This window comes from Sinocyclocheilus grahami, unplaced genomic scaffold (assembly GCF_001515645.1).
Source record: "Sinocyclocheilus grahami isolate Dianchi unplaced genomic scaffold, SAMN03320097.WGS_v1.1 scaffold61.1, whole genome shotgun sequence".
Classification (NCBI taxonomy): Eukaryota; Metazoa; Chordata; class Actinopteri; order Cypriniformes; family Cyprinidae; genus Sinocyclocheilus; species Sinocyclocheilus grahami.
In genome coordinates this window covers 946289-965903 of record NW_015505240.1, presented here as the reverse complement: position 1 = coordinate 965903, position 19615 = coordinate 946289, and the positions used below count along the sequence as shown (strand labels likewise).

Sequence of the window (19615 nt, the reverse complement as noted above, 5' to 3'; positions counted from 1 at the left end):
AAGTTTCACAATTTGAGTTGAATTACTGAATTCTAATCCAGTACATTCTAATTTATTGATGCACCTGTAGATGCACAGGAGAGAGCGGAGGTAGGAGAGTGCGAAGCCCGTGGCTGTTCTGTAGGCAAGCACCAATGTCTTGAACTTGATGTGGGCCGCTACTGGAAGCCAGTGCAGAGAGATGAGAAGCGGTGTGACATGGGCTCTCTTGGGCTCTTTGAAAACAAGACTTGCTGCTGCATTCTGAATCATTTGCAGAGGCCTGATTGCACATGCTGGAAGTCCAGCCAGAAGAGTATTGCAATAGTCCAGCCTAGAAATGACAAACAAGAGCCTGGATGAGAAGCTGTGTTGCATGCTCTGTTAGGAAGGGTAGGATCATCCTGACGTTGTGTAGTGCGAACCTGCATGATCACGATGGGCAGTCGTGGCCTAATGGTTAAGAGAGTTGGACTTGTAACTCAAAGGTTGTGGGTTCGAGTCGCGGTACCGGCAGGGATTGTAGGTGGGGGGAGTCAATGTACAGCGCTCTCATTGCTCTCAATATCATGACTAAGGTGAGACCCTTGAGCAAGGTACCGAACCCCCAACTGCTCCTTGGGTGCTGCAGAAAAAATGGGTGTGCTCAGGGTGTGTGTTCTCATGTGTGTTCCCTACTCACTGCTGTGTGAACCTTATCAGCATAGCAATGGTAGGAAAAACCATGTGCCTGAATGATGGGACCCAATGATGTAGTGTATAGAGAGAAGAGGAGGGGTCCAAGAACTGATCCCTGAGGAACCCCAGTGACCAGTTGATGTGATTTGGATACCTCTCCTTCTCAAACCACCTTGAAGGACCTAACTGTGAGGTAAGACTCAAACCAGTGGAATGCAGTTCCGTTGATGCCCAGCGTTGAGAGTGTAGACAGAAGGATTTGATGATTAACAGTGTCGAATGCAGCAGATAGATCCAGCAGAATAAGAACTGAAGATTTGGACTCCGCTCTTACACTCCATAGCACTCCAGGGACTGACAGTAAGGCGGTTTCAGTTGAATGGCCACTTTTAAATCCAGATTGGTTATGGTCCAGCTGGTTGTTCTGTGAGAGGAAGACATTTGGTTGAAAATGTGTTCAAGTGATTTTGCTATGAAAGGGAGGAGACACAGGCCTGTAGCTTTAAACAAGCGAGGCGTCTAGTGTAGTTTTTTTTTTTTAAGCAGTGGGGTTACCCAGCCTGCTTGAATATGGTGGGAAAAATGCCTGAGAAGAGAGGTGTTGATTTATGTGAATGGAGACAGACGTGCAGGGAAAATAGCTTGTAGATGTGAGGGGAACGGGTCTAGAGAGCAGGCGGTAGGGTGGCTGGAAAGGACAAGTTTAGAGACTTCATCTTCTGTAAGAGAAGCCACACTAATGTACGTTATTGTAAGCTGTAAAAAAAAAACTTAGCACTACATGTGTGATAGTCCATGCAGAATGGTTTCATTTCAGATGAAAATGTAGGCTAATAAACTGCAAATCAACTTCAAAGTTGGACATGGACTGACTGATTATGCAGAATCTTCTAATAGTAATTAACATGAGCAGATTAAATAGAACTGAAAATAAATTTATTGAAAGGCTAATTGTTTATGCATTTTCTAATATGAATTAAAATAGCTGGAGTACTTCGGAAAAACAGCTTGAAGCAGACGAGACAGACGTGCAGGGAAAATAGCTTGTAGATGTGAGGGGAACGGGTCTAGAGAGCAGGCGGTAGGGTGGCTGGAAAGGACAAGTTTAGAGACTTCATCTTCTGTAAGAGAAGCCACACTAATGTACGTTATTGTAAGCTGTAAAAAAAAAACTTAGCACTACATGTGTGATAGTCCATGCAGAATGGTTTCATTTCAGATGAAAATGTAGGCTAATAAACTGCAAATCAACTTCAAAGTTGGACATGGACTGACTGATTATGCAGAATCTTCTAATAGTAATTAACATGAGCAGATTAAATAGAACTGAAAATAAATTTATTGAAAGGCTAATTGTTTATGCATTTTCTAATATGAATTAGAATAGCTGGAGTACTTCGGAAAAACAGCTTGAAGCAGACATGCATAATATCGGTTCACATGTACCATCATGGTAAGAGTTTAATTACAGTATTTGTAAGTATAAAAATATGCATACCTACAAACAGCTCAGACATTACTATGAACAAACACTCATCAAGTGAAACCATTTCATCAATTAGAAGCATTTGAAGTGAATTTAGATGACAAGCTTGTCTTTTTATTGATGCCAAAGGGCCGTCATTTTATTAGAGCAAGGCACATAAATGAACCAGCCGTTTCAGAAAGGTGCTTCGAGAATGATGGGAAACAAAGCAAGACTGTGTAAAAGGAACTAAACAAGACCGCTCTCAATGCATCGCTTTTTGGCTCACAAAAATCTTAAATGCTAGACCATGAGTCCAAAACGTATAATTGAAACTAAAAATAAAGCTGTACAATACTGAAAAAGTTAATTGAGAAGGAATGAGTTTATTCATCCTAAGCCTTTTTCTTTTTTTTCTTTTTCTTCTCTGCCCGTGTCACATCAGCCTCCTCAGTCACCTCAGGCTCCGCCTCCACTGCATCAATCTTCCTCTTCTTTTTCTTCTTGGCAGGTGTGGCCTCATCAACACCGTTCGTCAAGACGTCCTCGTCAACCTCCGGTTCCTCCTCAGCCACCTGCTTTTTCTTTTTCTTCTTTAAGCCATCTCCATTTTCCTGAAGAACAGAGGAAACCATCAACACCATGTATGAAATAGAAAAAAAGAACTTCCTCTGAGATGACCATGTTCTGCTCACTTCAGTGATCAAGCCCACTGAGTTGGGCCAGTCAATGGTCGGAGGAGCTTTGCTTTAGCATGACAGATATAAGACGGGTCCACGAGAAGGTCCAGCCTCCAGTATAGTCATGCTACTTGTGCTAAACACCACCGATGGAAGTGTTACTCACACGTACCTCAGCTTCCTTGGGTTCCTCGTCATCTCCTTCTGCTGTGGAAAGAGCTTCCAATTTCCTCTTCTCACGCTTCTTTTTCTTCTTTTCTTTCTTCTCGAGCTTGCGCTTGATTTCAGCAGCCACCTCACTAGCCTGCGAGACAGAAAAATGTTAATGTATTTGCATTTGTACAAGCCCATTATAAAATATGAATTTTATAATGCTGTGTCAGGCTCAATAAATAAATTTTTGCCACCATGTAGGAGTCAGGAGACGAGAGTCATCGCTCACAGCACTTCCCGAAACTACAGTAACAATGATTCCTAGTGAGAAGCCTTTAAAAAAGGTATTATTGGCAATTAAAGGTTCATAGAGTACGCAGCACTGCTAGCACTATTGAGCCTTAGGCAGCACAAGGCAATCGCAGAATTTGTTACCATAACATTTCATAGACGATGCCATCGTCCATGGCTGACAGTCATCACGATGTTAAGTAATTCGTGATTTCTCCCTCCCCCACCCCCATCTCCCGCAAACCGCTGCATCCCAGTTCCGTGTTCGGAAAATAAATGAAGTGTACTACGGAAACACTAAAGGGAATAAATAGCCTACGAGATGGGAGGATAAATAAAAAAAAATTAAAAAAAACCTTCAATACTTTTTCCTCGCAATTATATCGTTGGGTAAGTATAGGCGACTGTATATAAATTGCGGGCATAAGGGAGCCACTATTGAAACCACTTTCGATTGCGAGCTCTCATTTTACCTTCCCGCAAACCGCTGCATCCCAGTTCCGTGTTCGGAAAATAAATGAAGTGTACTACGGAAACACTAAAGGGAATAAATAGCCTACGAGATGGGAGGATAAATAAAAAAAAATAATTAAAAAAAACCTTCAATACTTTTTCCTCACAATTATATCGTTGGGTAAGTATAGGCGACTGTATATAAATTGCGGGCATAAGGGAGCCACTATTGAAACCACTTTCGATTGCGAGCTCTCATTTTACCTTCACTTTTGAGATTCGCGATCACAAGGACTCTATACTATGGAGCAGCAGTACTTGCCACACATTTGACAAGATTAGATGTTTGTCATTGGTGCTCAGGATCTGCAAATCATTCGCCATCGTCCTATCAGACATTTCTCCTTACTCTGTGTATGTGGTAAGTGAACTTTCATGTACTGTAATGCAACAGGCTACCGCTAGCAAGTGGCTAACCTTTTAGCGGCTCCGTATAACGCGTCATTTGTTTCACACTTCAGGCACACCCCTAACCCCGCCGATGTCATCGTCCATCACAATGTTTGACTGTAGACATCATCTGATGCCAATTTGGTAGACGTCGCCCAACCCTAATTTCACAGTCAAAGGTTTCATTTTAACTAGCAAGCTGGCTAATGATCAGTTCTCACCTGTATAACAGCTTCTTTCATGACGTCCAGGTTTTTACGTGGTGCATCTCCCGTCTCATAGAACGCTAGACGTTCTTCTACCTGGTCACGCAGCTTGTCACCGAACACACTGGTGGGAACCTCTGTGTGAACAGAAAAGGGAGGGGGGGTTTAGCGGCTCCGTATAACGCGTCATTTGTTTCACACTTCAGGCACACCCCTAACCCCGCCGATGTCATCGTCCATCACGATGTTTGACTGTAGACATCATCTGATGCCAATTTGGTAGACGTCGCCCAACCCTAATTTCACAGTCAAAGGTTTAATTTTAACTAGCAAGCTGGCTAATGATCAGTTCTCACCTGTATAACAGCTTCTTTCATGACGTCCAGGTTTTTACGTGGTGCATCTCCCGTCTCATAGAACGCCAGACGTTCTTCTACCTGGTCACGCAGCTTGTCACCGAACACACTGGTGGGAACCTCTGTGTGAACAGAAAAGGGAGGGGGGGAAAAAAAAAAGTCAAGCCAAGGACACACAAGAACTATTAAAGAAAACCAAAGGGTTTGACCTAAAGTTCTGCTCAGAATTATCATCTCAACAACCACTGAGGTGGGTTACTGTTGACGAAAAATTAAAAGCATCATAGCAAGAACCAAGTAGCGGTAGCTAAAGAAATGAGGGGAGATGGGATACTCACCAGAAAAGCAGTCAATGCGTGATGCAATGGTACACTTGTTGGCCAGGTAACGAGAGATACGACCTTTGTTCTTGGCAGCTGCACGCCCGATGAATGTTGAATGGAAAATGAGACCATACTTTGGCGTGTTTCCTTTGGTCTTCAGTGCCCTAATTCACAGAACAAAATCCATCTACACCACTTTTTTTGAGGGTCAAAATCTTTTGGTAATTGGGTAACTGAAATGATATATTAAACCAGTCATACTAATATTCTTCAGCAAAGACCCAAACACATCAACAGAAAAGTGCCATTTAAACATCACTTAATGTCAATGATTATAGCACTCCAAAACAATTTAGGCCAAAACCAAAAATTGGTTGTTGAAATTGATGCACCACTATCAATTTACTGCTATAACTTAAATTCTAAAGGTCTAAAGAATTCGTCTCGTCTCAACATTTTCAAATGCATCTACCTCTCAAAACCCTCATCAGCTGCTCAGACTGGGGGGGGTTAGGGGTACGTGAGATTGAGTGGGATCACATAACGGCATGTTCATTGCCACACCAAATCACCCACTCCTGCTATGCCCCGGCCCTGCCATCACTGCAGCTGTGTGAAACCCCAGCAGGGAAGGGGAGCCCCAATACCTGAACAGGGCCTTCTCTGCCCCCAGAATCTGCACAGTGGAGGCTGGATATTTGGCTAGGTTTGTCAGACTGCCGGCGTGAGAAATGAGACGAGCACCAACCTAATTAAAAAAAAACAAAGAGATCTATACACACCAACTTGATACTTCTACAGAATTTAAGAATTTTAAGAGAGGTTGCGCTCACAAACAAGCAATTACAAGCTCATGGGAGGAAAAGAAAATTCAAGCATAACTGGAAAAACACTTATGGTCAAGTCTTAAAGAAAATTTAAACATTTTAGATTAAAAATTCACAGATTGTAAATGGTACAACATTATACACTGATATACTTGAATGTCAAAGAAACCTCACATTAAAAAAAAATTAAAATCAAATTAAGTTTAGTACAACAAACATTATTATATACTTATTGCATTTTATAACAATCTAAAAGAAACACGTACCACTTCACCAATGAGTGCTGCAAGATTTGGCGCCACCTGGCTCATTTTAGACTGCAAATACGCTTGCAGCTCCTGCCTGTAGCTTGTGAGGGACACAACACGACTGGAGAAACTCTCAATGTTGATCAAATCAATAGGAGATATGTCCATACCTTCAAAACAATAATAAAAAAAAAAAACTGATGCATAAACTTCTTTCTTAAATCATTGGCGCACTTAAAACTAGTTGAGCTAAAGCGACTCAGTGAGGTACCCATGTTCAGTTCAGCGAGGAATGCTGTCATCACATGATTTCAGTGGATTGACAGATTATAATAACATCATAACATCCAGGACAAACCCACATTAGGTTATAATAATGACATCGATGTGCACATCTTACCCATAGAGCTGCGGGATGAATCTAGGATGGCCTGAGCTTTGCCACTGTCCATTGTGATTTCCTCTATAGCTTCCAGCATCTCCTCAGTCAGTTCCTTCCTGTTCCCGATCATCTTGGCCAGCTTACAATACATACTATTATCATTCACTATCTTCATCAGTTCTGGAAAGTGGTAGCCGTACCATTCACTGCACAGATACAAACAGAGCGAGTTCCAATAAATGAAAGTTCCAATAAGGGGCCATTCACACAACACGTCTTTGCAACTTAAAAACAAACTCAGCGCTCAGGAATGGTTTTTAAAAAAGCGCAGCGTAGAACGCAAGAGTCTCGAGACATGCTTTTGAGACGTGATGCAATAACGACAATAACGGAAATAGAAATAGGCAAACAGCAGAACTGATAGATACGAGTTTTGACATGGAAAAAAATAATAATAATTGCACTGGCTATCGCCTCCTCCGCCATGCTGCCATAAAAAAAAAAAATAAAAAAAAATTTGTCATGCCAACTTGCTACCGTAAACAGAAGCTTGCAACGCTTGCCCCGCCTCCAAATTCTTCTGATTGGTCCACTGCCATTGAGCAGCGCTGCGTGTAAACGGCATCTTAAAAATGCGGTGCTCATGTGCGAGTCATGACGCGAGCGTAAGAGTCACGCACGTCCGTCAAGCGTGTGCTTACAAAGAAAAACAACAAAAGTAGTGCATTTGAATGGAGAAACGCATTCCGTGTTAACGGCCCCTAAGGCTGCACATTTGTGTGCAAGTGTGATTACTTAAAGAAAAAAAAAAAAGACTTACAATAATTTTACTGTTTATAATTAAGAAACCCAAGAAAGAAAGAAAAAAAAAAACAGTACAAGTTTTGTACAGTACCAAGTATGCCCGTCTTAATTTCTTCATTTTCAAATGTTAAACCGCCGAGCTATTATTTTCAATTTTGATGATTGCACTAGGTACATATCATGATTTGGATTTTATTTTGAATAATCATACATCCCCAAGTTAAGTTTACTAGGTGCAAAACAACTTCCCACTCAAGGTCTGTCTCCCCCCTCAGGTTGTGCTCACTCCAGTCTGATGGACCAAACACTCCCGAGGAAGGACTTCACTGTCCCTCCACTTCCTGTACAGCCAGAGCACTAGGGGGCGCTGTCTGTGGTAAGCATTAGGAGGCTGCTGTATTTGTTTCCTGTAGTTAGATCAATCTAAATACTCCAGTGAGAAACATCTTACCGCACACGCATGGAGAACGTGTTGATGTCTTTGTCCAGCTGATCGAGGAGGGCGATGGACTGGATGATCATGTTGTCCACTCTGTTGACATTGAACTTGACTTTGGCTCTGGAGTAGCTGTGACCCAAACCCAGCTGAGCTTTGGACGCAGCCTGAGAGGTGAGCCCCTTGACCAGGGAATGAAAATGCAGACGCACACCTGTCAAATCACAAGCAGGTGCATTAGAAACGGTCATTGCTGGACTCATAAAACCACACTTTTTTTGGCCTGTCTGTTCAGATTTTCAGTATAAAGCATCAGAAATCAGGTGGTCTAGGTACATCATTACAGCAGGCTTTAGAAAATGTTTGGAAATATGAATTTGCATGTGTCATTTAAATCAGGGGATTTCAAAACGTTCACAAGGGGCTGCGAGGAAGTGCTAGGGTGTCCAGGGAAACATTGAGAATAGAATAAAAGCAGTTATTAAATATAACACAGAATTGAATTTTCCAAATGGTTTACAGTAAAACTTGAGTCTTTCATACACAAATATAAAACTACCTTTTAAGTTTTAAGAACGAGGATGATTATATTTTGGGTCTTTTTTTTTTTTTTTTTTATCTAAAAGATTGAAAACCCCTGATTTAAATAATCATGCTCTCTGCTCACCCCTTATTATTTCAGCTACAACGCCTCCAGTCTGAATGGACAGATTGAGCTCTTCTTGAAGCGTAGCACCAAGTTTAGCATCAGACACCCCCAACATCGCCTTCTTTTTACCTCCGGACGGAAGGTTGGTCTCCAAGAACAACTTGAGATCCGCATGGACAACTCCTGTCAGGATCAGATTAGAAACTAGGTGTGAGTAATTGAAGGTCACAATTTGTAAGTCAACATGCCAACCTCAGATGATCAGTTTGTAAGGATGTTGTCATCACAGTAATTCAGTGGATTGACAGATTATAGGTACATCATTGCATCCAAGCAGCAGTTTCAAATAAGACCTTCGTCTCTCTTACCTTCTGAGACGGCATTGATATTTTCCAGTGCACCTTGGGCGGATTTAAAGGGGAAGAATGCACTCAGTTTGATCACACTACTGAATTTGCCCAGGTTTAAGACACTTTGCTCCACCTATGAAAGATCGAAAAATGAGTAATTTAGAAAGACACTTCGATTTAAATTCAACTGAATTTAAAGTAATGAAATGAAAGTAGAAATACATCTACTCTTCCATATAGTGACTCATCGGAGTGTAATGGACTACTGAAAAATGGAAAGAAAAAAACAAAAGTAGGGCGGCCCGAGTGATGAATTTATCAGAAATATGTCACTTTTACATGAAAATCTTGATATTTTCCAGTGCACCTTGGGCGGATTTAAAGGGGAAGAATGCACTCAGTTTGATCACACTAGTGAACTTGCCCAGGTTTAAGACACTTTGCTCCACCTATGAAAGATCGAAAAATGAGTAATTTAGAAAGACACTTCGATTTAAATTCAACTGAATTTAAAAGTAATGAAATGAAAGTAGAAATACATCTACTCTTCCATATAGTGACTCATCGGAGTGTAATGGACTACTGAAAAATGGAAAGAAAAAAACAAAAGTAGGGCGGCCCGAGTGATGAATTTATCAGAAATATGTCACTTTTACATGAAAATCTAGATTTAAAAATGATGGTCAAAAATATATAAAAACTTAAAAGCATCCATTGATGCATTTTTCACAATATCTATAACGTGCATTTATTTTTCCTGCACATTTTAAAATGATCGCGAGAATTCAAACGTTGCTTGTTTTGTGGGAATGTGTGCGCCACCTGTTGGAAAAGCTTGGAAATGCAAGATGCGTGGCACAATGGACATACTGTTTGCAGAAGAAAAATGCATTACACAGTGGAGCAGGAATTATTGAGGAAATAACCAAGTTAAATATTTGGCTGATTTAAATAAATGAATAAATAAATATTTATAATTGTATAAATAAATATTTCTAACAAAAAGTGCCAACACTGATTAGTGCGTATCAAGGGTAACTCATACAGTGTTTAAAACCAGAAGAAATTTGGTGGTTGTTCCAGGATTTGGGGTGTTAGGTTTTTGGCTAATTTCTTTGGATTGAGTTCATTAGACAATGTTGAAAAATCATAATTGGTGCGAAGTTTTGATGATTAAAAAAAAAAAAGTTCACAATAAAATAAATAAAAAAATAGCTGATTACAAAAATAAATAAATGAATAAAATAATTATAATTGACAAAAGTACCAACATGAAATAGTGTGTAAACCAAAGGTAATTTGTATAGTGCTTAAAAACACAGGTAATGGTTTTGAGAAAATTGGCGTTTGTCCCAAGATTTGGGGGGTTTTGATTTTGGCAAATTTCTTTGGATGCAGTTCAAAATAAAATAAAATACTGTTAATTATTAAAAAGTATTTCAAATTAAAAGGCCTCTGAGGTGCCACAGGCCAAAATCCTGAGTTTACGTGTTGGGATGGACAATGTATTTAAATAAAGATTTTTTATTTTAGATTAATCGATTAATCAAGCATCTTATACATCTCAAAAAGCGAAATATGTGCCTCTTTGTAATCTGATTAAGCCATATGTTACATGCTGCAAGCATTAGCCCGTAAAATGTGACTGTGAGTGGTTAGGGGGGACAAATTGCCAAAATATATTTGATGCAGGAAACATCTGAAGAGCTATGACAGGAAACAGTTCTGGTTGCACACTCATCCATCCACTAATTATCAGACAAATGAGCCATAATGTACCACCCACGGCAATAAATACCAGTGTTGAATTTATTTTAAAAAGAGAGCATTGAATTTATGACTATATATCCACATCAGTGGGGAATGCCGAGTACTTTGATACAACAAAACACACACACTTAGGAATAAAAGCTCTAATTATGCTCTTAATGTTTTAAAATGTTGTATTTTGGAATACTAAAAACTCTTAATAGTAATAGTAACTATACCATAACCTACGCCAAGCCTAGAGTGACTACAACCAAGTTATGTCCTTGTAGAGTCTCTTGTCTCCATGGTCAAGGTGGAGGAGTTTATGGAAACATACGTCAGAGATAGTAAATACGAGGGTTCCTATAAAGCTGACTGCTCTCTGACCATTGACAGAAACAGAAACACCCGTCACAGAGGCCACTTGCTTACTGTACAAAGGTACAAATCTCATTCATCATGAAAAAAGATCCTATCTCTCATTCCCTCTGCTGTGCGTCAGAACTGGAGCTCACTGCAGTGAAGCATGACCATTACACTGTTATCGGCTATTTTGTGTAATACTTGCCGATTTGTGTTTTTATATGTCACCCATAGATGCGCGGAGCAGTTACAGGATGTTTGATGCTGGTGTATGTTGTTGCTCTTCTGGCCAAGCAGGCAGAGGGACACATCGCCTTCTTCAGCCCTAAAGAGATGAGAGAGCTCAGGGTGAGAGATCCACGGGCTGTCGGCATCCTAATGACTACTCATTTAACCTCCGGGTAAACCAAAAAGAAGTTATTGGGTTTCTCTCTTCATCTTCAACAGGAGAAGGAGGGAAGGAAGGATGCTGATCCAAGAGCAGAGGGGGTTTTGATTGATGAGATGTCTCCAGAAGAAGACGGAAGAGAGTCAGCGGTGAGGAATCCCTGCATGTTTTTAAAGTATTTCATAATGTATTTGAGTTTCTGATTGGATTGTTTCCATCTGAAGGGCCAGCCTGTGGAAATAGGACTAAAGCTTACTGCTAAAAAGGGCCACATTGGATCTGCTTTCGGTAAGATGCTGCAGAGCATCATAGAAGAGCCAGAGACCGGTAAGGAGCATTTTAATCCATACAGTAAAATCTCTTTGTGTATTTCATACATACATACAGACCTGTCTAATGTTAGTGCTCTGTTTTACAGTGAAATAAATCCAGCATTTTGTATCTCCATTCAATGACATTTGCAGACTGATGATTCAACATTTGTTGCAAGCACAAATGTTTTGTCTATGAATGTGAAAAAGAAAAACACAATAAAATTAACTTGCATGCCAATTCAGTTTCTTATCATATATAGGTATTGCAACTCTGGTTTAATCTGAATTTAAACTGTTAAACGACATGCTAACTTAATCATTACTCCAGTCTTCAGATTCACGCGATCCTTCAGAAATCATTCTCATAATATGCTCCTAGTTGTGCTGCTACTACTTATTTTAGTGGAGACCATGATAGAGGTTTTTCAGGATTCTTTGCAGTATTTGCTGAAAGTTCTTATTTAAAATAGACATTTTTGTAACAATGTGAAAGCCTTCACTTTCCATCAATTTAATGCATACTTGCTGGTAAAATAATTTCTTTAAGAAATCATACAAGAAATCAACCAGACTGTTAAACAATACTGTATAGAATGACATAACGTATGTGTGAGTTTAATGTTCTGTTTAGTGTAGAAATCAGCATGATGGTTGGAAATCATAGGGTGCATGCTTAGATTTGGACATGTTTTTTTAATTATGGAAACTTTAGCCTGTATTTCATTGCAGAACTATTTATAGCAAATAGAGAACAGCTGTCAAAACCTTTAGATGTGCCTAGAGTGGAAAAGCAGAAATTCACATTGCATTTTAGGAGCGCTTCTTTAACAGCCTTCAGTCTTTTCTTATTGATAAGCTTGAGAAAAGAACTGCCACATGGCAGAAGGTAACATCAAAAACATCACAACTGAAAGAATAACTCCCTGTAAAAGCTGTTGAGTTTCCAAAAAGAGCCATAATGACAAATTTAGTTTTTATATGTTCTTCATTCAAAGACGTTTTGAACAGCATTTTCTGCTCTAGAAAAAAAGGTTACAACAATCAGTAACTGCCGTGTCTGACTCTGATGGAGCTTATGAAACAATTAGTATTGGGCAAAAGTTAATTTCAGTCAGCTCTTCACATAAAGCTTCAAAAGTCAAAACACACAGGTTTGGGATGAGGGTGAATAAATCATGAATTGAACTGCATGTCTCTTTAAGGTTTAGCAGTCAGTCTCTCACAAAACTTATATTCCTTCACTCCAAGAGCAGGATCTCTGGCAGAAGGTGCTGGTAAGACCAGGGAACAGTCACTGTCGAAGTATTTTCCTGTTATTCCTTCTGCTTCTTCGGACACTGCACAGTATATTGGACTGAAAGCCCCTTCTTCAGCGGTCTGTGGTGGAAAAAAAATACATAAACACACACTAAAGGTGTCATATGATGCGATTTCAAGTTTTCCTTTCTCTTTGGAGTGTTACCAGCTGTTCGTGAATAGATAAGATCCCTAAAGCTGCAAAGACTAAAGTCTCAAACCCAAAGAGATATTCTTTATAAAAGTTAAGAGTCAACCACGCCTACCTAAAATGGTTCATTCTAACACGCCCCCACATGTCTACGTCACGATGTGGGAAGATTTGCATAACACCTCCCAAATGTTCACGCGAAGAAAGAAGGCGTAACTTTTATTCTCGCTGTAGTATTTTTTTTGCTGCCGCAGCCATGTCGTGAAGGCGCTGTGTGTTTCGTTGTGAAAGCGAAACTACTTTGTTTGGCCTTCCAAAAGAGGACACGACTAGAAATCAGTGGTTAAGTTGTATTTACAATACTGTTCCAGAACACTTCAACCCAAATATTCAGATGTGTGCAGCGCATTTTATGGAGGACGTTTCCTGATCCTGGGAGAGTAGACTACAATGCCGGCTGTTTTGACTCACAGAATGCAAGTACGTTTTTTATATTTAAAGAATGTGCCACTGATGATTCAAACGCGAGTTTTGGGCAGTTTGGAGTAGTGCTTGTTGTTTGTCATTTCTCCGAACACAAATGTAGATATGGTTTTATGTTTACGCGGCACGATGCAACGCAACGCGTAAAAAGACAGTATAAGTCATTATAATACGTAGTTATGTCCCCACTGGATGCAACAAATGCCTCGTTTATAATGGGTTTTAATGTTTTTGTCTCGTTGCTCCGGCCGGACAGGGCATCATCACAATGTGGCAAGGGGCGTAACATTTCCGGCACACACTTGAGGAATTCGGCCAATCACAACGCACTGGATAGCTGGCCAATCAGAGCACACCTCGCTTTTCAGACCGATGAGCTTTGTAAAAATCGACGCGTTTCAGAAAGGCGGGGCATAGAGGAGAAACAATAATGTACAGTATGTGGAAAATAATGTATTTTTTGAACCTTAAACCGCATAAACACATTTCATTACACCAAATACACAAAATAATGTTCTTTTTAGCAACATCATATGACCCCTTTAAGTCAATGGATAATGAACAATTTCTGTTGAATATTTGCTATAGGCCTATATTGTATGAAACAAGTGTCGTGTCATAAATCTGATTGGCTAATGTTAAACTGTTGTTAGTCCTTCCTGTTTAAATGACTGGTCCTGATATCAGTCAGATTACCAGATTAGACATTTAATTTCACTCCTTCCAGGAAACCAGGCCGTTTCTGCTTCTCAGGGAAGCAACACTATAGTAACTCTTGTTCTCTTTCTTGTTCACTTTATCTTCCTTTCTTTTGTAACAATCAATGTTAATGTGCCTTTAAGGCAACTAAACATCCATGTTATGCATAGAGATGTGGAGTAGCTCCCTTGCACAACTGCACTTCAGGGGTGTTTGTGGCATTTTTCCAGAACTGCAGTAAAAATTAATAGCACTAACACGTTTTTTCCACCTACTCTGAAAACTAGTGCACTAGTGCAGCCAGAGGAGTTGGCAGGAAGCAGTTATTGATGTGAAAAGTTGTTTAGAACAAGATTAATAGTCAACTCACTTTGAAGAAGAAATAGCCGACCAAGTTGAAGAGGAATCGGATAATAAAGTTGTAATTTCTCATTACGTCTGTCATAACTACACCTGGATGCAGAGAGTTTGCCGTCACACCTGAAACACACACAAAACCATGGTTTGAATGGAAAAATTAAGCACTTTCTTCTCTTTCCAGCATGAAATGTTTCTTGCCTTTTCAACATCATATCCAGTCAGAAAATTCCTTTTTTGTTTGTGAAGAAATTCAAAACAGTCAGTGGAGTCAGACGTGCTCAGAATTTGCTCTTTTCACAGCTCAAAATACTTACAATTGCTTAGACACTAAAAGTGGTACTTGAGTCCAACTCAGTGAAACTCATATACTGTACATACTGCTTATACAGTGTAGTGCACAGCATAAATGAGTACACCCCCTCTGATTAGATATAAAAGATGTATTTTCTTAATGATCACTAATATAATTCATAGAAAGATGGCAAAATTGAAATGTATTAAACATATTCTTAATAAAAACAGAGATATGCATGCCATTAATATCTGTAAAATAAGAAACCTAGCCAATTTTTGTTTAAATGAAGGATTGCAGAATTAGATTGAATTCAACCAAGTGTAATATTCTAGAACTTAATATGTCCTCCATAACTCTAAGTACACTGCTCTGACTCTTCTTGGCACTGAGTATACAAGTTCATGACAAATTTTCACATCTGTGCTGTTTAACTCCTGGAGGACGACCTCCTTAAATGCTCTGGTCTTTAATGGGGAGTTTTGCTCAGCTCGTCTCTACAGAATCTCTCACAGCAGCTCAAGAGTGTTAAGATTGAGTGAAATACATGTCCACTGAAGGATTTTCAACACAGGAGAATGAATATCGTCATTGTCATGTTAAAAAAAGCCCAACAATGCAGGGAATGAGAAGAGGGTAGCATCTTCAGTTTCAGGTTTTTGTATTACATCACACAGTGGTGTGTGAATTCATGCCAGCATTGATAAAGTACAACTCCCTCACACCTTCAGCACTCATACATCCCTATAGAAGAGCTTTACTACCACTGAATGCCACTGTGGGAACCAGGCACTTCTCTCGGTGCTGTTAGATCCAAAATGATTGAATTGGTCTCTTGAGACCAGAGTATGGATTCCCAGAAGTCTATATTTTGTAAATATGGGCCTTGGAAAAAGCTAAATGAGTTTATTGTGCTTTGGCTACAGTCGGTAGTTCTGGTGTGGATAAACAACCATGCATGTCACTTCTGCAGGCTGCATCTTACTCTGTGAGATAAAGTGTCACTCTTTTCACAGCTTTTGCCGGCTCTGAGACACGTTCACGGTGTTTCTCCTGCTCCTTTTCTAGCAAAAACTCACTCATCAGTAAATGAAAGCTTAAAGTGAAGACCTGATTATTTCAGGGGCCTTTTCACAAGTCCATTGTTTTTGAATTTCTGTGTTACTTTGGCTATATTTTCACACTTAAAACAATAATTTGGTATTCCTCTTTTACCATTGTCCTCTTTTATGCTAAGAAATAAATCTCCTGACAGTTCTCTCTCAAGTGGTTTCATTGTTGTCAGCATTAAGTCTGAGTATGATTCAGTGGGCCATATAACACTTAATTATCAAGAAATGACTTACCTTTAACAGTTTTGGTTCAACATACTTACCTGTTGATCAATACTTGCCTTAACCTTACACCAGAATTCTTTTTTTTTTAGATTTATTTAGTAACTTTCAGGAGGGTGTACTCATTTTTGCAACACAACATTTTATCACTTTGAAAAGAAAATGGTATTTTCTTGAATAATTTTAACATTCTTCTTTGGTAACTGATCAAGCAGACTTGCTGGAATATTATATCTCTAAAAAAAACATGTCTTCTAAGCAAAGTGTAATTGCTGAATTTGTTAAGTTTCAGAAGGGGTGTACTCATTTATGCTGTGCACTGTATATGTGCATATGTATGTATGTGCGAGTGCTATGACAAACTCTTGTGCACTCCGCTGCACACTGAATAAGCAATACTGAACAATACTGAATCATGAAGCAATGTCAAATCTAATAATCAAAATCTAATTGTGACTTTCTGCTCATTTTCTCATGGCAGCAGCAGTCGGTCAGTATAATGAGTTGTGGTTTGGACGTGTACCTGTGCCCTGAAGCCTGCGTGCCAACTCGTTGGTCCAGATGACGTTGTGCAGCTTGGTGTGGTTATATGCAGCATCCATCACATGCTTTAGATTGTGACCACGGAAATGGTCAAAGTTTACCTCACCTTTCCAGTGATTCATAGACGAAACATTTACGATACGAGCTGGAGCTGATTCCTTCAAAAGGTCTGTATGACAATAAAAAAAATGTGTTACTCCCAGAATCCAGATGTGTCTTTTCAAATGAATATTTGATCCAAAAATGAAAAATTGCAAAAAACGTACTCACCCTCAGGCCATCCAAGAAGTAGATTAGTTTGTTTCTTCATCAGAACAGATTTGGAGAAATTTAGCATTGCATCACTTGCTCACCAATGGATCCTCTGCAGTGAATGGGTGCCGTCAGAATGAGAGTCCAAACAGCTGATAAAAACATTACAATAATCCACAAACAATCAACACAACTGCAGTCGATCAATTAACATCTTATGAAGTGAAAAGCTGTGTGTTTGTAATAAATAAACCCATCATTAAGGAATTTAACATTCAACTATTGCTTACGGCTAAAATATGAGTAAAATATGAGTCTTCTATCCATAATATTGCTTTCGCCAGTGAAAAAGTCCGGACCCCCAGGGATTGAGTTTGACACCCCTGGTTTAAAGTTAAATGCCTTAATGATGAATTTGTTTCTTACAAAATCACAGCTTTTCACTTCACAAGATCAACTGATGTACTGGAGTCGTGTGGATTACTTGTGGATTGTTGTGATGTTTTTATTGTGTTTTTAAAGTTTGGACTATCGTTCTGACGGCACCCATTCACTGCAGAGGATCCAGTGGTGATCAAGTGATGCTAAATTTCTCCAAATCTGTTCTGATGAAGCAACATCTTGGATGGCCAGAGGGTGAGTAAATTTTCAGCAAATTTTCATTTTGGGTGAATTATTTCTTTAAGATCTAAAAAAAAGGCATTAACAATTGGAATGTTGTCTGACCTAAAAGCAAACTGGTGAGCAGAAACGGCCCAACGTGGTTGGTTGCAAAAGTGATTTCCAACCCATCTGCAGTGATCTTACTCGGTAGGCCTGTAGGTATTAACAAACCTTGGTTTGTATGGACATACAAATTAATATATGAGAGATGGAGAGAGTGAGAGAGAGAGTGAGAGATGGGCATTCCACCTGAGGCCCCTGCGTTATTGACCAGGATATGCAATTCCTTCTCATCCTCCAAGATCCGTGCTGCAAACTTCCGCACAGAGCCGAGCGACGAGGTGTCAAGCAGACGCAGATGTACGTTCTGGTTCCCAGTACTTTCTCTGATTTCTTGTAGTGCTGCAGTCCCACGAGCCTCACTCCGGCACGCCAGGATCACCCGCACCCCACGACGAGCAAAGTCCAGGGCAATGAATTTCCCAATACCTAAAATATAACAACAAAAGGTGAATGACACATCAGTATTCGGGAATAAGAAATTGAGTAATTATGACTTGACAGAATTATGTATGACTTTATGCGACACAATAGCACATGTCAAAACTGTTTAAGATATAAAAATATACTGTATCTTATCTTTTATCATCATCATATCAAACTTAAATTAAGCTCCAACCACAGTCCACAGGAAAGAAAAATCACAATAACAGAACGAGATGTCAATATAACCTTCATTGAATTTCTCCAAGACTGTATATTATTTGAGCAATTCTATACAGAATCATTTTTATAATAATTGTATGCTCATTTATATTGGTTTCCTAATATTTATATGTTCTCTATTCTGTTTCTCTGTTTTAACTTTGAAACATTCTCCCAGGAATCATCTGAGCCAAATTACCTAAACATTCAACCACTGAGTTTTTGAACACCATGACCTAAATCAGTCACTCCAAACGCAACAAATGTGAAGCATCTGGAACAGATTGGCACGAGCCTGCAGCAAGTTTAACAAGGTTTAGCAAGACTGAGCTGTTCCACGACTCTGCGTAAATATGAAAACAAACGAGTTTAGGTTTTATATACACGAAACATGTCTTGAACTTGTATTTGTAGTTTCATGGATACTCTGTGTCATTCGTCTTCTGCGTAAAAGGGTCTTCCACAATTCTACTCAGGTAGGCGTTTGCGTGCTCACCACCATACATTAAAATATCATTCATTTTAATGGTAAAAGTTTGATTCTCACCCGTGTTAGCTCCAGTCACAATCGCAGTTTTCCCTTTTAACTTAACGGGACAAGCGCGCGGGTTCCACGATGCTTTCCGCTGCGCGCGTACAATTATGGCCAGGATCGCCGCTGAAACTATCCATAACGGATGGGAATATATGTCACTCCACTGCCAGTTCATTATCAAGTCTGCGTGCCTCTGTTAAAATCCTCGGTTTATTTAAAAGAGACGATATGCCGAGCATAATCCGAGTGACCCTGGCACGACTGCGCCCTATGCGTGCGCACAGGGCAAAGACTAAACGCATAACTCAAGACACTCAAGACTATCTATTCCCGTCATTCACTGATAGTAAACACTGACTTCTCTGGGGTGTGGGGTTATATGAATGTATCTAAGTTTCGATGACATTTTATTTTCCTCTTGCTTACCTCTGTATAATGCATAATAATGTAGTGTTACAGTTTTTTAAAAATGCTTACAGTTTTTTAAACTATGCCTCCATTTCTCAAAACTCTACACACAAAACCAGAAAACACACACACAACATGCAGAACATCACACATAATTTGCAAAAGCAAACTCTTCTTTTAAAACTATTTGGCAGAATGTGATACATTTGTGTAAAGAAGCAATCTTCAGTCTTTCAACATACAGTTTGTCTGGAAAATCATGAGGTCAAGTTGCCTGAGGTGATTTGTTGTACCTCAGATTTCCTTTTCTGCTGTGTTCAGCATTCGTCTGAGCAAACAGCATAGCAATT

At 39.5% G+C, this 19615-nt stretch overlaps 2 protein-coding genes across 3 annotated transcripts; both read right to left on the bottom strand.

Moving 5' to 3' along the window:
• Nucleotides 1–2088: 2088 nt before the first annotated feature.
• On the bottom strand, nt 2089–8954 carry LOC107584618 (nucleolar protein 56-like). Its single transcript, XM_016271331.1, has 11 exons — nt 8919–8954; nt 8749–8863; nt 8399–8563; nt 7747–7945; nt 6510–6697; nt 6128–6279; nt 5682–5782; nt 5050–5198; nt 4712–4833; nt 2975–3106; nt 2089–2736 (listed from the first exon to the last, which is right to left on the bottom strand). Exons 1-11 carry the CDS (start codon nt 8952–8954, stop codon nt 2518–2520), a joined length of 1578 nt encoding a protein of 525 aa, XP_016126817.1. The 3' UTR covers nt 2089–2517.
• A 3086-nt stretch (nt 8955–12040) lies between these two features.
• LOC107584669 (retinol dehydrogenase 12-like) lies at nt 12041–19170 on the bottom strand. Of its 2 annotated transcripts, XM_016271379.1 has the most exons (6): nt 18870–19170; nt 17867–18106; nt 17681–17770; nt 16683–16871; nt 14544–14653; nt 12041–12921 (listed from the first exon to the last, which is right to left on the bottom strand). In XM_016271379.1, exons 1-6 carry the CDS (start codon nt 19030–19032, stop codon nt 12742–12744), a joined length of 972 nt encoding a protein of 323 aa, XP_016126865.1. In that variant the 5' UTR covers nt 19033–19170; the 3' UTR covers nt 12041–12741. The 2 variants fall into 2 exon arrangements, with proteins under 2 accessions (XP_016126865.1, XP_016126864.1); XM_016271378.1 differs by having other exon boundaries at nt 17681–18106.
• Between the last annotated feature and the right edge of the window lie 445 nt (nt 19171–19615).